The sequence below is a fragment of the Pholcus phalangioides genome, unplaced genomic scaffold, assembly GCF_987345545.1.
Source record: "Pholcus phalangioides strain wild (caught in Gottingen) unplaced genomic scaffold, Ppha-v1.0 ptg000029l_1, whole genome shotgun sequence".
Lineage (NCBI taxonomy): Eukaryota > Metazoa > Arthropoda > Arachnida > Araneae > Pholcidae > Pholcus > Pholcus phalangioides.
In genome coordinates this window covers 9,246,886-9,265,177 of record NW_028301619.1, presented here as the reverse complement: position 1 = coordinate 9,265,177, position 18,292 = coordinate 9,246,886, and the positions used below count along the sequence as shown (strand labels likewise).

The following is an 18,292-nucleotide window of genomic DNA, read 5'->3' as shown; positions in this document are numbered from 1 at the left end:
TGACAGTTTGTCAAGTCGTATTCTTAGTTTTTCTGTCATTTTTTTGGTAAATTGTTCATGTTCTTCACGTGTTTTATATAATGGGGAAACAAAAAAGTGAAGTTTTGAAGAAAAAAGTAGATTTCGTTCCAGCTTCTAGACACGAGTTGTTGAGGACACACATGATAAAGTCAAACTCGGTTATTACGACCTCGGTTGTAACGTCAAAAATTGGTGATCTCAACCGATTTCTATAGAGAATAATGATAATTAGTAGGGCTCGGATTTTTTTGTATGTCTTTGCATATTTTTTTTATGAATTACCATACTTCGCTATTTTTACGCGATAGAGCATATTTTGAAATGACACACGCATACACACGCGCGCGCGAACGTTACTTACCAAGGTACCGCTCATCTCCACTGGCTCCTTTGCGGCCACGTGACGGCCTACAGGCACTGAATACTGTAATACATTTCAATATTTTAAAGGGGGGGGGCCCTGCTCAAGCTTCTTTACCACCACAGAGAACCAGCTATACGGGAACCCCTATTACACACGCAAAGCCACAAAGAAAGTGAGAATAACTTGGAGATACTTCTATTGGAGAATATAACTTCTACATTACGAAAAAACCGTCTAATTTAATTGGTTAATTGAACCGTGGGAATGGAATTATATCTACATTTATGTTTTAATGTTTGGGTGCCAATTAATTAAGTTAAATTAAGTATAAAAAAAGTCGTATAAATTAAGTCGGGGCGCACCAGTTTTAATCATGTACATGAAAAGTGGTAAGCAAGAGATGATGTGAAAGCGGAGAAAAGTGCGGTTCTCTATGATTAGAATGAGAATAATTCTCTCTATGCAATTTCAGAAGTTAAAATATTTCAATAGAGAAAATGATGGTCACGACAACTATTCATGATCACTGCTAAATCTGATAAATTCACAATACTATATACCAGGGGGTGGCCAACAGCTGGCCTGCCAGGTGATTTTTTGCGGCCCCGACTGTGTATTAAATTTATTTCCTGATCATTATTTGAGCTATTGGCTTCAACTCCAGACTTCCTGACTGCAGCATTTACATTCTTTTCCTAAGTTCCAATTTTTAAATATTTTATAGCTGTTTACGACTAATTAACGTGCATAATATATATGTTTTTATACTATAATTTTTTGTTTATTTTTAGTCGATTTGCTATCGAAAAATGCATTGATAAATTCGCGCGAGAAATATTTTACTAAAATTTGCAAAGATTTTGTTGATCCATCCCTTTAGCTGTTTGATAATTGATAATTTGATATTTAAGTTTGCTTTCAATGTATAAATTTGTTGGTTAAAAAAAATAAAATCGTTTATGTAACATTAAAAATAGCGCGATTGCACATTTGAAATGTCTTGCGGAACATCGGTGGAAATGTCTACCTTGTTTGCACCACTATTCCGCGATCAGATACGAAAATGAAGATATCGCAGAGTTACACAAATTACCGTAGAGGCTGAAGCAACGTGATTGGCTGTGTGAAAAAAAATTACGAAAAAATCGCGGAATAGCGGTGCATTTGCGAAATATGCGGCCCGGCCACAGAGGGTTTTTGTTTCCCCCCATGAAGAACGCCCCGGCGGGCCCTCTGTGATTTCTGCTTGGTTAGCTGAATACCTTGTTTAGTCTTTACTCTTGATCTGCTTGGCGTATGGGCTAAAACGAGATTTGCCTCTACGTGGTATAATATAAATTCGCAAACACCTGTACCTACCTATACAATGAGCATTTTAAGGGTAGTAACAAATTGTCATGGGCACTATTACAATATTTACTGACACATATACTATACCAATACAAAAACATTGTGTCTATACGAATTTACAGTGCAGCATATTTACAAAAAAACATGCGTATTTACAACATATCTGTATTTATGTATATACATATTTGTATATATTTACAGTTTTCTTTCTTTCTTCTTTTGAACCGAGCACAACTCAGGTCTTTCGCCATGGGCAATTTACTACCTAGTGAGTTGTGCCGGAAGTGTAAGTGTGTGTATAACAGTCTGAGTACGTATCTAGAATTGCGTCTGATTTTTCAGTGCTGCCATATATATTTCATAAGTGAAGTGAGTGAAGTGTAATGATTGAAGTTTTCTACGATTTGTAGGCCTGTTCCTCTCTGTGGGAAAAAGAATTGTATTTGCAGATGAATGCGTATTTGGTATTCTGCTCATTCTGTTGGAACTTTTTCGAAGTGTTGCGGCACGTGACGCAACAAGAAGTTGGCTACCCCTGCTATATATGCACGCGAACGAAACTTAGCAAATTTAACGAAATGGTTATCACTTTTTATTTTATTTTATTTACAAAAACTCCAGAGGGCATGAAATGCAATTACACTGGAAAAGTAACAAGTTCTGATGGCAGACTGTTTCAGATTCTTGCGGCACGGCATCTGCATGACGTGGAAAAAGCAATCTCTTCTGGCCGTTGGTATTCTTATTTGGAAGTGATGCCTACGTAGGTTGCCTCCTCTGTCCACGATCTCGAAGAAAGTTTCTCCCGATGGTAGAAAACAATTTGGTGTACTAGTTTGTAGCATATCTACAGCTCCGTAGTGATTCTATGCTATTTCAGAGAGCGCAAACCCAGAAATTCAAGCCTCTTGCAATAAGACCAGCACTCATGCCAGCTATTTATTTTGTGAAGGACCTCTGATTTTACGAGGAACCCATGTACTTAATTTTGCAGGGGCTCCACACTTGTGAACGGACCTCCAGAGTCGGACGAACGTACACATAGAAAGCATACGACAACGTATACACATCACATTTACAGTACATAACATGTATGAAAAATTCTATTAGCTTTACAAACTACACCATGATAAAATATTCATTAAAATCTAGGATGCGGATCACTGCAATACCTACATTTACGCATGCATCTAATTGCTGCAACGTTTCATTGCCTAGGCGATAATATTCAGGATCGGTGCGCCTGCTCAAATACATTGATCCGCATTTTGATATTGAAATAGGGAGTTTACACTTTTACCGAAACACATAATAAAGACAGCAGTTATAATCAACTCAAGCCATTACTAAGATACACAAAAAGGATTGATCAACAATAGACTAATAGAATAATCAAAAAATATACGAAATCACTCTTATATGGAATTATTATTTGATTTTTGCGGTCGATAGGATGGTGAAGTAGCTAATACATCACGATACTTACTAGGACCTCGAGCAAAGAATATTCCACGCATTTCAGGAACATCTTGCGTGTCATAACCATGTGATCCGGCAGATATAGACGAACCAGTTGGTATGCTTTTTCCGGGTATGTCCAACTGTATGAAAGGAAAGAAAATTTTAATGTTCATCAAAACAAATTTTATAAACCTGGATTTTTTATAAATAAATTTCTTTATTTTTTATACACCTAAGTTATAAGCATATTTTTCTATCAGCCACGTATAATTGCTATTGACAACATTTTTTCGTGGTCATGACACATGTTTGAAAGATTCCATTTTGTTTTGTGCCAATCATTATTCAACTGGTATTAACGATTATTTCACATGAAGTGTGCGTACTACTTCAAATATATTCAAAATAAGGATCATTAAGTTTTTTTTTGACAGATAAACCACAAGTATTCATCACCCTCATCCTAATTTTCCCAACTGAGCGATCGTAAACTCTGTCAACAAGAAATGGGGATTATTACACTACATGTATGTCAAGACGAGCAGTATTTATTATTGATTTTTAAGAAAAGATTTCACTATTATACAAATACAAATACAACGCCACAAAAGGCAAAATGCCCAACCAGGTGGCTGAAAAAAAGAATGCCCATAACAAATATGGATGTCATATATCTCAAAAATACAGCAACCCAATTAAAAATGCAATTACAAACAATATATATATACATGATAAAATATTATACAATGCCCATAAAGAATACTTATGGTTGCCTTATTCTAAGTATGGATAGATTCTCGATTTTTCACTCGAAATGTACTTTAATACATTTTTAAACTCGTCACATACCTTAGTTCTTCCGAGGATGTCTAATAATATTGGTGTTTGGTACCGCCTGATAACCGAAAGTGTTGATGACGTTTTTGGTATCGGTTACTTTTTGTGTGATACACGGAAGGGTATTGCAATAACAGTTTTTACAGGGACAACACATCCAAATGAATTTTGTTAATTAACTAATCACTTAAAATTTTTCATCTTGATAATTAATTGGCAAATAAATATTCAAAAGAGCATTTTTTGTTGTCGCTAACAACGCCGATTTAGAAAAGATGCCAACACCAGCCGCATCTACACTGCTGGCCACCCAAATTGCAACACCAAGAAAGACAAGAGATATCGCAACAATATTTATTTTGTAGATAACATGTTGACCAAGCATCAAATGATTAAATTTATAGACTTCTGTGAAGTGTGGTTCCTGCCAAAATCAGTAGCCAGAGTAGCCGCCATTGTTGGAGATCACCGCTGCCACACGCCTCGGCATTGATTCAAAGAGACTTTGGATGTGTTCTTGGGGTACAGCAGACCAAGCAGCTTCCACGCGTTGCCAAAGTTGATCTGGTGTGGCAGCTGGGGATGTAATCTGGGTCAATCGTTGAGCAACCATGGACCACATGTTTTCTATCGGCGAAAGATCCGGAGAGCGAGCTGGCCAGGGAAGCAATTCAATGTGGCGATTGACGAAGAACCTTTGGACAATGCGTGCCACGTGTGGTCGCGCATTATCCTGTTGAAATATGGCTGTGGGCAAGCCCTGAAGGTAAGGAAGGACAACTGGCTCCAACACCTCGGAGATGTAACGCTGGCTTTTTAAAGTACCGGCAATGCATACTAGAGGAGTGCGAGAGTGATATCCAATACCGCCCCATACCATAATACCCGGTGCATAACACAGCTGTTCAGCATCCTCTCTCCACGGTGTCTCCAGACTCGAATCCGACCATCGTGGTGTTGCAGACAGAAGCGTGACTCGTCAGTAAAGACAATTTCATTTCATTGTGCCGTCCACATCCTTCTTTCATCGCACCATTGGCGGCGGAGACGTCTGTGGTTCTGCGTCAAGGGTAGACGAAGCAATGGACGTCTTGCGGACAGGCCACACTGCTGTAAACGGCGTCGAATGGTACGCGCAGACACTGGATGATGCGGTACAGACTGAATGTGCTGTGCTATGGTTCGTGATGTGGCTGAGCGATCCGTCACTACCATACGTACAATACGCCTGTCATCACGTGAAGTGGTGCACTGAGGTGGATGCGATCGAACACGTCGGTCCGTCGTACCCTCCTGCATCCAAAGATCACATATCCGCATTACAGTTGTTTGATTTCGTCCAACACGACTACCGATTTCCCTGAAAGATAATCCACAATCTCGGTAGGCCACTATCCTTCCTCTGTCGAACTCGGATACTTGATCAAAAGATGATCGTTTTTTTGAAAAAACCACAAGAAAAACACAATTGCCGTACTTCAAATCGTCCAAATCTCCAAGCCTTAAATAGCGCTTTGAAGTGGCACCACAGGCGCGCGTGATGTGCGTCTGCGCTGAAATTCTAATCATTTGCATATCTCACCTCCGCTAATGCATGTTGTAAATTTCATATTATTTGCATGCTTCCTTCAGGGTGTTGCATTTACGGTGGCCAGCAGTGTATTTGATAGCTCGTGATGATAATGTTGCCTCTCAGTATAACGATAACACTGCTCAGCAAAAAAAAAAAAAAAAAAAACCATGTTCCCAAGGAAGTTTTAACGGTTTTCGGGTATATTGGGGCTGCTGATTTTAAAACTGGTGTTGGTTTTACCGAATTAGATCTAGTGTTTGAGATAATGCATAATTTTTGCTTAAAAATTTTTACTTCCACTTCTTTATATTTATTTTCCTATTTTATTCAATACAAAGCCCTTTATATCATGATCAGAAATTAGTGGTCTTTATATTTATTGATATTAAGTTGGGCGCGGTAGCCCAGGTAGATAAGATTCTAGCCTAAAATACCAAAGGAAGTTTAGAGATGTCGCGAGTTCGATACCCGGTTCGTCCTGGTCAGAAAACTTTCCTGACACAGTGGTATAACAGAAACGGCGACATGACCGCAGAAAAAATCCCCCATCGAGGGGTTAGCACACCAACCTCTCGATGCGTATAAAAAACAAGCCTGCCGTTCGGAATCGGCAATAATTTTTTTTTAACTTTATTTAACATGATGAAATAGCACATAATAATGAAAAAAATTCATCAAGAGATCCCGTGGATCTATACTGATGAACACGAAGTATCGATGAGTAATTACAATACAATTTCAAGGACAGAACAAACATAAACAAAAAAAAAAAAAAAAGAGTGGGAAAAATGGTTGATAATTGCGTCGAAATAATTCTGCATCTGTGAGTAAGTATACAATTAAAATACAATACAGCATTTCACATATACAGTATGTTTTCATATACACTGGTGAAATAAATTAAGAGAATTTGAATATTTTATCGAATTTCATGAAAAGAACTGAACTGAATGTAAAACCACTGCTTCTAGACAAAAATGCAAATCTTGTACGTCAAATACGTAAGCGTACACGTGTGTGTAGGCGGAGCCAGTAGAGAAACAGGCTTTATAAGCGCGCGTAAGTTACGACGCATTTCGTTCGCTAGCACACCTCGGCGAATTTCTTGGTGTTATTTTGCAGCAATCGGTTAATTTCAAATTGTAACAGTAAAAATGAGTAACCACCAACGTTTAGATGATGGAATGAGGTGGCGAATTGTGGGGAGGCTAGAAGCAGGCCAATCTCAAGTCCAGATTTGTAGAGAGTTCAATTTAACGCAAAGCGTCGTGTGTAACTAATGGAAACAGTTCCAGGATAGCGGATCCATCGAGAGAAAGTCTGGGCAAGGTCGTCCAAGAGCCACGACGGCCAGAGAAGATCGCCATTTGTCGATTATAGCGAGGCGTAACAGGAGTGCTACAGCTTCTCAGTTCTCTCGTGACTTATATGCAGCCACAGGAACCCGTGTATCAAGGGTGACTGTTTCCAAAAACTTCATGAGAGAGGGTTGTTTGCAAGAAGACCTGCTGTTTGCGTCCCGCTCACTTCTACGGACAGGAGAATCCATTTATCATGGTGCAGAGAGCATAGAGATTGGAGTATGGATCAATGGGCGACCGTTCTCTTCACTGATGAGTCCCGGTCCAGCCTAAGCACCGATTCTCGCCGTACGTTCATATGGAGAGAACCAGGGAGCCGCTACCTACCCCCCAATGTCCGCGAAATCGACCATTATGGCGGAGGAGGTTTAATGGTCTGGGCAGGCATCATGTTGGATGGCCGCACACCTCTCCATGTCTTTGAAAGAGGCACTGTGACTGGTGTGAGGTGTAGGGATGAGGTCTTGAAACCCTATGTTCGCCTTTTCAGGGGTGCAGTTAACCCTGAGTTCATTTTAATGGACGATAACGCGAGGCCACATAGAGCTCTTCTGCTCGACGATTTTCTAGAGAGTGAGGATATTCGCCGGATGGATTGGCCAGCCAGATCTCCAGACCTTAACCCTGTAGAGCATGTCTGGGACGCTCTGGGGAGGGCAATTGCAACTCGCAACCCCCCTCCCGGAACCATCCAGGGAATGAAACAGCGTTGCTGAACGAGTGGGACCAACTGCCACAGGAAATGATAAACTGCCTTATGTCAAGTATGAAATCACGCTGCGAGACCTGTATATCTGTAAGAGGGGACCATACCCCCTATTAACCCATCTTTTTGTTTATTCTGCAACCGCTGTTTCATACCTTCCGACTCCAACGAGTGTTACGCACGATCATGCGTGTGTATTACAATTATTGAATGGTTATTTGTTTTGTATTGTATCAATGTATGCACATATCAAATTTCATTAAAATCGGTACAGTAGTTCGTTCTAAAGGTAATCGACCAGGTCTGCAAATTCTCTTAATTTCTTACACCAGTGTACATTATAAATGAAGATTATGGAATGCTAGATTAATGCGAGAATTGTTCAGCGACTTCGACATGTGGAGGCAAACATCAGGAGGTGTACTTAGACATTTATAAAATTCGATTTAGCACTGATCGATAGAGCTCTGTTTTTGTTGTTTTTTTTTTCTTCTTGTTTTTCAAAAATGATCGTTGATGTTAGCTATTGAGAAAAGATAATTTTTTAACGTTTTTCAGTAACGGTATTGAAGGGGGAAAAATAATATCATGCGGCAGTTTGTTATAAAGTTTCGGAATAACATATGTAAAATGGTTTTTCTTCACTGTTTTATGTATCAAGGGAATATTTTGAATGTTATTGTATCTATTTGATGTCCTTGATAAATTAAGAGGGAGCCTGAGTTGTTTTTTATTAAGTAGGAGAATCGATTTGTAAAAGTATAAATACCGCAAAGGGAGTATTTTAAGTTGCCGGTAGAGATCAAATGACGGAGTTGAGAAATTACAAGTTAGTGATCGGATTATTTTCTTTTGGGTCTGGATGATGGGTCGCAACGTATTGATGTAGTCACTGCCCCAAACAATTAGTCCATATAATAGATGAGAATGAAAAAGGGAATAATAATATGACAGCAAAAAATGGGTATTTAGATAATTTTGTAGATAATAAAATTTATATAAAAACTATCAAACAAAGTTTTGATTGATATGTTTTACATGGGACTTCCATTTAAAATTTCGATCCATAACAATACCTAGGTATTTAATGGAGCTCACTTGTTCTAATGGAGTACAGGTACATAACGGATCATTAGGACAGTTTTTATTATGAAAATTGAGGTTACAGTTATCCAAATTAGTGAGGTTTGAGAAACTAATGTATTTTGTTTTTAGAATGTTTATTTCGAGATCATTTGATCGAAACCAATTTCGGACTTTGATTAAATTGTTGTTAATAATATGATCCAATGGTTGATGATCATTCCCAGAATAAAGAAGTACAGTGTCATCCGCAAATGTGATTATTTTGAAGTTTAGTTCAAGGTTACAGAAATTATTAATATAAATAGTAAAAAGTAACGGTCCCAAAGTAGTTCCTTGTGGAATTCCTCTGTGCATGTTCATTAGACTACTAATATGCTAAGATAGGATTCAAATAATTTATGAGTAGTTCCTCTAATTCCATATGTGTGCAATTTAGCAAGCAATATATTGTGATTGATGCTGTCAAAACATTTTCGTATATCAAGAAAAATTGCTATTGTTTGTTTTGAGTTATCTAAGTTATCAACTACAAATTTGCTAAATTCAATTAGTGCAGTTTCAGTGCTTTTGTTTGGCAGGAAACCTTGTTGATTTTCTGAGAAAAATTTATTAGCATTTAAAAACTAGTATAATCTACATTTTAAGATAGATTCCAATATTTTGGATGCCGTACTGAGAACTGAGACTGGTCTGTAATTGCTGAGGTCATTCTTGACACCGGTTTTATAGATAGGGGTAATGATTGCTTTTTTGAGTGATTCTGGGAAAACACCACTTTGAAAACAATTATTAACTACATCAGAGAATATCTGAATGACGCTGTCAGGAAAACGCTTCCAAACTTTGAGTTCATTGCATCGATGGAAGATACGGAATTTTTTAGTTTGTTAATAATTTTCTTCATTTCAAAAATATTAGTTGAAGAAAGAAAAATTGAATTTTGAAAACCATGTACGTAGTTTTTATAGTCATCCATGGAAACTACAGTATTTCTTCCAATACTATTGAAATACAAGTTAAATTGATTGGCAAGAATCAGAGGTTCAACATTTTCTGGAAGTACATTCTCTTTATTCTAAGTGCCTAATATTCTGTTAACAAACTTCCAACGCTCAGTATTGTTACGACATTCCGAGAACTTAAAAGAGTAGTACTGTTTTTTAGATTGCTTTATTTCAGATTTGATTCTTGATTTTATATTTCTATATGCAGTTTCTATAGAAAGGTCATACGAATATTTTCTTGTTTTTATGTATAGTTGTTGTTTTGTCTTAATTAAATTGCAAATTTCGCCTGTAACCCATGGTTTACCGACCTTCTTCCTTGAAACAATGTTTCGGTCACTGGAATGATTTTGGACAATGACGTTCATGGTGGATAAAAAATTATCAAAATCTTTTTCGGGATGAGTGCGATCGAATCGAAATTCATAATTTTGGAGAAAATTTGACATATCAGCATACCGAATAACTTTCATTTTCCTATGTATAGTTTGACTTATTTTATCTAATATTGGGGTGGCAAAGTGAAGTTTACAAACGATCGGAAAATGGTCAGTTATCTCTGTGTCAACTATTGATGAATAGTATTTGGTAATATAAGTTGAGTGACGTAGATAAATATGATCGATACAACTATCAGAAAGAGGCCTAGTTTGATCAGTAATTAAGGGGAGGAAACCATGTCCTGACAACATATTCATGTCATCTAGAATAGATCGTCATTATTGGGTTTTAATATGTTAATATTGATGTCGCCTACCAATAGGACGTTTTTAGATTTTATATTCATTAATATAGAGTCAAGTTCTTCAACAAATTCTGATTTTGAAAATGAGTGTGATCGATATAAACAAAGAATAGTTAATTTGAGTGATGGCTGGTTAATGCCAATCACCTCAGCTGTTTCCATTGTGATTGACGTAATGTTATTATAATTTAAAGATTTATTTGTGTACACCAATATGCCTCCTGAATTTTTATGGGCATCTTTTTCTCAGCCACCTCGTTGGGCATTTTGCCTGTTGTGGCGTTGTATTTGTATTTATTGTAATTTCTACAGCATGGGAATAAATCAAAACCTGATATTTTATAAAGATCAGTCTCTACATCAAAAATCCACACCTCCGAGAGAATTATAATATCTATATGATCAACAAAACTACTTATAAATGTCATAAAATGGTCGAAATTGGCCCTAACGCTTCTTATATTCAAGTGAAAAACCTTGAAATTTGATATATTACTAATATTGTTACGTTGAATATCGTGAATAACGGAAAGAAACCTTTCTAGATCCTCCAGGGTGCTAATTTTGAGATTTAAATTTTCGTTACTATTAATTGACATGAGATAGTCATCTACATGACTGATTTTGAACACCCCGGAGTCATCTGTTTTACGCATAAAAACCTTACCGTCACGAATCCAACAATATGCGAAGTTGTGTTGTTGCTTATGTTGTTTGGAATGATAAAACACATTTTTCATGTATGGGCTCAAATGTTCATTAAAATAAACTGGTGTGGGTCGCAGTCTGCTGTCGATCGAAGACGCTTTCAGTTTCTTAGATTTTGCCAACTTGAGAAAATTGTCACGATTAGATTTTTTATCGAACTGAATTATGATCGGCTTTATTTTATCTTTTTCCTTCGTAGGCACTCGATGTATAACTGTAATATTGTCCACCAGATCACTTTGCACCTGATCAGCTATTCTTGCCTTCAATTCAATCACATCCTCATTTTCAGTTAATGTTAATTGTAGGTCCCGGTATAAAAAATTAGCCCTCGTGTGTGCAGAAAATGACCGTGATGCGACAAAAATGATCAATGATATTAAGTTTATTATTGATTTACATTTCGCACACTTCCAATCTGATTTGCATGCTGGTTATGTATTACTATTAAAATTTAATTCCAGTTTAACACAAAAGCTAGAGCCGATCTGACAAACCAATGCCAGATTCAGAATCAGCACCTCAAAACTACTGAAATATCTTTGCTAATGATTTACTGTACTTATTTATATAGCACACTTCGAATATGATTGGTATGCTACATATGTATTACCATTGGAACTTTCACTTCATCTCAAAAACTAGAGCTAATCTGACAAAACAAGTACCAAATTCGGAATCAGCGCCCCAAAATCACTGAGAAATCTTTGAGAACAAAATCAGTGTTGAGCAGTGTGTTATTCGTCTCCGTCCTCAGAATATCGTTACATCGAGGTTTAACTGTACAGGTATCCCTCGCTATACGCGATTTCGTTATAACGTGATTTTTAAAAGTTGATTTTATTAAAATTGATACAACCTACAACATTCGGCTTGGAGTTTAATTCTGGAAATGGGCTTGCAAATGAAACATATATATATAACATAGTTAAATCTTTTGACGACGAAATGCGTTGGATTTGATGATGTAGCTGAGACAAATATGAAAGAAATTCTCAGATACAACTCACCAGATCCCATTGATGAACAACGTTTGGTAACAACAATGACATGCGAAATTTAATCGAAAAAATCGGTTCCAGTGAAACTATAATTTTCATATTTGCGAGAAACATGCAGAATTCTCTGGCTTTATTACTAAAACTTTTATAAGGAGACGAAAAATGTTGCTTGTCAGTGGAATCTCGTCTTCTTCATTAAAAAGAGAGCCTATCATAGGCTCTCTAAGGAAAGAAGGCAAGTCTACACAATCTCAGGTCAAGACGATTCACACTCATTAGAATCAATCAGAAGTAGTGAAGACAGGAAAAAGTATTAATTCAATTCATTCATATTGCCTAAATTCACAAGATTTATTCATAAGTTTGAATAAATTATTTCTGATTTCATCCACGGAATCTCAATCACCCCCTGTTGTGTGTGTATTACTGTCTTTTCACCTCCAGCTGTCGAATTATTCATTAAAATACCCATGCTGTCAACTCTGCTCTGCCAGTCTAATTCATACATAATCATATGTTGATTTATACTTTTTTTTTATGATCACTAAAGCACCCCCCTGTGACCGTTGCATTATTGCATTATTTATATATATTTGTATTTTATGTATTATATGTGTTTGTGTGTAATCACATTCCCTCCCCCCAACCCCCCTTCCTATTTTGATGTTTTTTTCATGATTTTTTGTTTTCAATCTCAAAAATCAGTAAATAGTGACTATTTTACACTGTATGATAATTGAAATGTTATTGAATTAACTTCATTGTAACAACCAGTATGGGACCTTGGTGTCTCCTTGGTGGTTTTCACTAACCTAATGTATTGTTATCATTCATCTGACATATTAATAAAAATTGAAATTGAAATAAAATTGAAATTGAAATAATTAATTCATTAAAAAAAGTTCCTCTGCCGTTTTTTAAATCCTTCTGAAAAAACCAACTTCCCTCATCCCTATCTTTTCCATGTTAAATTCAACTCACTTTACGCGATTTCGTCTTACGCGAAGTAAGACGAAAGAAATATTTTGTAGAACCAATTAAAAGCGTAAAGCGAGGGACGCCGTATATTCATTTAGAAGCTTTTCAGTCCTCACGCAAAGTATGTGGCGAAATTGACAATAGGGAATCCAAGTGAGAAGAGAAATACGTTGATGACAAAAGAAGCATTCTTTGCATACTTTAACGACCGAGTTCAAGAAGAAACATTGCGCACAAGGGCATGAAAATAGTGCAAAAAAGCATGATCAACTTGTTTGTTTGGTATCCAGCCATAGACGAAAGATATACAGTATTCCTATTTTACGTCTATGTATTCAGCGCAGCTTCCGGCTGTTGTATGAAAACATGGGGTCATGTTTAAGAAATCAAAAGTGAAACAGATTTCAAGTTGCAAGTTCTTTTTACTATTTGCTCCTTCGCAGATTCCTCAAGATACTGTATATTCAAGCGAATAAAATATCAGATCGCAGCCTAACGCTGGAAAAAGAAACAAAAACAAAAAAGTTTTCAACCTCCAAATTTTTTTTGTTTCCCTTTTTCTCGGATATTTGAATTTTTCTCGTATCGGAAATCTAAAAATAACTATTTCCCTTTAAGAGAGATTCTTCAGATAAAAAAAATACACATATATATATATTACGGTAAATGTGATAAATTGGTTATTATATATAATAACTGGTTATTATTCATACTTCAAAATCGTCTTAGTAAGTTCAATAAATTTATCACTTTTACCGGAGAATATGCATAACATCCACAAGTGTCGTTGGTAAATTTGATAAATACTGAAAACGTGTCACATTTACCGGCGATTATGCATAATAACTAAGTGTCGTTGGTAAATTCAATAAATACCAAAAAAATATCACTTTTACCAGCAATTATGTACGATAACCAAATGTCATTGGTGAATTTGATAAATACGAAAAAAATCCAAATGAGTCTAGTATGTCTCATGAATATAGTCGGATCCCCTCCGATGTAATGATACAATACATGTATGGACTACCATGTATAGTACATCATACAGTACGATTTATCATGTTTACTAACGACGCGCCGCTTGAGTATTATGAATAATCATCGGTTAAAGTGATTAATTTAGGGAAACTTAAAAATTTACCAACGATGCTTGGGTACTTTGCGATAAATTTCGATTGACGGCCGCGATATAAAACTAGCAAACACCCACATATACACAGATGGCTCCAAAACCGATGAAGGCGTCGGGGCAGCCTATTGTGTATACACAAACAATATAGAAAAGCAAACGTGGCAAGCAGCGCTAGATAAAAACAATAGTAACTTCCAAGCATTGTTAGCGATAGAAGCAGCTGCACAATACGCAACGGGAGCAGAAGAACGAGTTTTAATAATAACTGATAGCCGCTCCTCCCTTCAAGCACTTCTAGATCCAACAAATAGAAACACAATAGTACGTGTATTGAGGCGGCGTCTATTAAATAACCTAAAAATTGTTTTAGGTTGGACCAAGGCCCATGTAGGTAATCTTGGAAACGAGAGAGCAGACTCTCTAGCCAAAGCTGCAATCAACAGTGACAATAAACTCGATAACCCTTTCCCACTAACGCTCCTGAAGCGACAACTTAAACAAGCAACCCTCCAGAAATGGCAGCAAATTTGGGACCAAGGAACAACAGCTAGGAAAGTGCACGAAATTGTCCCTCGAGTCACATACAACACACTAAACTAGAATAGGGAGGTGACTATCTTCATAACAGGACACGGCCCATTCCCTATATATCTACACGAACGAAAACGCCGCGAAACAGACAAATGTGCTTGCGGTATGGTGGGTACTCCTGTTCACTATGCAACAGAGTGCAAATTTACAAAACATCTACACATGTACAAATATTCCGAAAACAATAGAAAACAATGGTTCACTCAAATAATCAAAAACAAAAACACAGCAGCAAGGATTACAAGCCTTGTCAGATATATACACGATAACGAAAAACAAGAAATCTGTCCACCAGATTTATAAAATAATGTTTTAAATATTACAAAAATAAGTGGGAGAAAAATCAGAAATGGATAAAAACAACAACAAAAATCATATCCACATGACTGCCACTACTAATACATAACCATTACATGTACAAGATATAGCATGTACTAACGGGCCCGAACAAGAATTTTTATGTAATTCCCGTTACAATGATGTAAATGTGATAACCACAAGTGTCCTTCATGCCGCTATTCTAGCTAGGGTGCTAGGCAGGACGAATGGTTTCATAATAAGATGATTTCATCTAATTTCTAGACACGAATGGTTTCATAATAACCCCCCCCCCCCCTTACATGTAGTTCATATTTTATATATATTATTATTTTTTTTTTAAATATAAATATAACCAGCCAGATCGAGTCAACCAAAACACCAAGATTGAAGCTGATCCTTAGCTAAGGCTCTCTCCAGACAATCCCCAATTTAAACCAAGCCCAAATATTGCTCACCAAAATAGGGTTAGGGCGAGACGACTCGACCTGGCAGTTATATATATGTATATAAATGTGTGTATAAGTGTGTTTCTTTCCTCTATTCAAGTTCTTCATACATTTCATGTCCACAACACACGTGCATACTCATATTGTCGTATTCATGTTGCTCACCGAATAAGGTGCTAAGCGAGATGCCACGGGTGCTCCCTAATTGTATATATTCCCCCCACACAATACTTCTATTTTGTATATTTTCATTAAATCCGCCGGAGCGAGTGAACTTGACCCAATAAAACTGATGCCGGCTTCAAGTTATCAAACCCATTTGCTCACCAATAAGGTGTTAAGCGAGATGACTCGCTCCGATGGATATATATATATATATATATTATTTCACAATAAAATTCTCATTTATTTTTCTTTTTGTATCCTGTGTATATAATATGGCAAGTGTAAGATAACAGATGAGATGGCATGGGGGGGGGGGCGCTCAATTGCTTTTAAAATATACCTCCATCCTAATATGTATATACATTCATCTCAACTAAACCCCGAAACTTCTCCAACTCCTAATCCCATCTCGTCTGTAATCACCACAAAATTTGTTAATCGCGACAATTGTCCGGGGAAAATATGTTGTAAAAATTTTGTATGTTTTTTTTTACACAAAATGAAGTGTTCCAGACTCTGCCACGAAGATGGGCTGGAAGAGATCTCGGCAACGGAATAAGTCCAGTGGCAAAGTTTTGGCGTTCATTCATTCATTGGGTACTATGCATAATCGCCAGTAACAGTGATTAATTTCGGGAAATTTATCAAATTTACCAACAACGCTTGGATGCTATGCATAATCGCAAATAAAAGAGATCAATTTGGGGAAATTTATCAAACTTACCAAAATAGTCAGCAATTACGCATAATAACCAGATTTATCATATTTACCGTAGCATATGCACAAATAAAACTCAATGTGAGAAATTAAAGAGCACAACGTTTCATAATAACCGAATTTATCACATTTAACGAGACAAGTACGTTTATACATATATTTAAATTTAAATATATCTATGATAATCGATTAAATTCACAAGTTTGCATATTTTTAATGTCTCAAGTACGTTTGCGAGATTGATTACGGATAATTAAATAATTTTTACCCCTCTGATGTAATATCCTCGTCTGGAAACCAACAGAAGAGGCAAGGTTAATCGATTATTTTTCAAGTGATATCGTTCTGGTATGTCTTCTTTCTTGTACACGTTGAGGCCCGGAATGTTTTTCAGATCATTGTACAGCTAAAAAAAGGAAGAATAATTACTTAAGAAATAACATTATATGTCATACCTTTTCCACTAAAAAAAGTCAGTTATTTTTAAGGGGGATCTCATACCTTTTAACATCGTGAAAAACTTCTATAATAGAAATATCAGTGAAAATACTATTTAAACGTTGATTTATTTCAAATATTTTACACATAGTTTTGATTTTATGCGCTCTCCTATTCTAGTAAATAAAGTTTTACTTGTCTCTGATGCTTAACTTTTTGTAAATTTTCAGAAAAATTATTAAAAACAGATTGCATGCGTGATAAAATACCATGGCATCAATGTAATTGAATAAAAATCAATTCAAAATATATATAAAGAAAACTGTTCAGTTCATGAAATGAAGCCATAGTTTGAGATTTCATTGACTCAATCTCATTTAAAATTTCATTTATTTTACAAAACTTGATGTGGTAAATTAAAAAGCACAACGTGCCATAATAACCGGATTTATCACATTTTCCGAGTAACACATATACACTCATGTCCATAAATTGAGGATAATGCCAGCTCCGGCAAATAAAGGTTCAGAAACAAAACAAACGTTACTTATTCATAAAGCCCATTTATTAAGCAAAAGATAAAGAACAAAAACGATGGTGTATGTATGATACCATTCATAAAAACTACGATTTTTGCTCCCTGGAGCAATTGTAAAAAATATCTCCTTTACAAAAACTTACTATTACATGGTTGGTATGATGGTTAATACATTGTATGTCTCCCATGCGATGAAATACAGTCTGTACAACGCCTAGGCATGCTGAGTATCAAATTATCGATCTGATCTTGGGGAAGATCACTCCACTCAGCAAGCAATGCTCTCCGAAGTTCCGGTACACATGTAGGAGGTGGTTGACGGGCTGCTACTCGTCGGCAAACATGTCCCACACATGCTCCATCGGATTCAAGTCAGGTGAGAATGCTGGCCATTCCATACGGGTTATATCCTCAGATTCAAGGCATTCGTTTACGATGTTTGCTCGGTGAGGACGGGCGTTGTCACCCATAAACACAAATTCTGCGCCCATGGCACCCCTAAACAAACGTACATGTTGTTCCAGAATGATGTCCCGATAAATCTGGACTTTCATGGTTCCGGTTTGAACATGCAGATCTGTTCTGGAACCCAGTATAATTCCACCCCAAATGAGCAATGCTGCACCACCGTAACGGTGTCGTTCAATGATGTTGTCTTGGTGGTAACGGGTACAAGGCGTTCTCCACATGAAAGTCCGACGTGAATCAGACTGCAAGCTAAACCTGGACTCGTCGGAAAACATCA

The 18,292-nt window shown here is 36.7% G+C and overlaps 1 protein-coding gene across 1 annotated transcript in view; it reads right to left on the bottom strand.

Moving 5' to 3' along the window:
- LOC149067657 (glycerophosphocholine cholinephosphodiesterase ENPP6-like) overlaps nt 1-18,292 on the bottom strand; it is a 406,701-nt gene that overhangs the window by 11,273 nt on the left and 377,136 nt on the right. Inside the window, exons 6-7 of the mRNA XM_089252525.1 lie at nt 16,840-16,977; nt 3,222-3,336 (exon numbers count right to left, since the gene is read on the bottom strand). Coding sequence (XP_089108651.1) covers nt 3,222-3,336; nt 16,840-16,977 — 253 coding nt within the window. The remainder of the gene's footprint in view (nt 1-3,221; nt 3,337-16,839; nt 16,978-18,292) is intronic.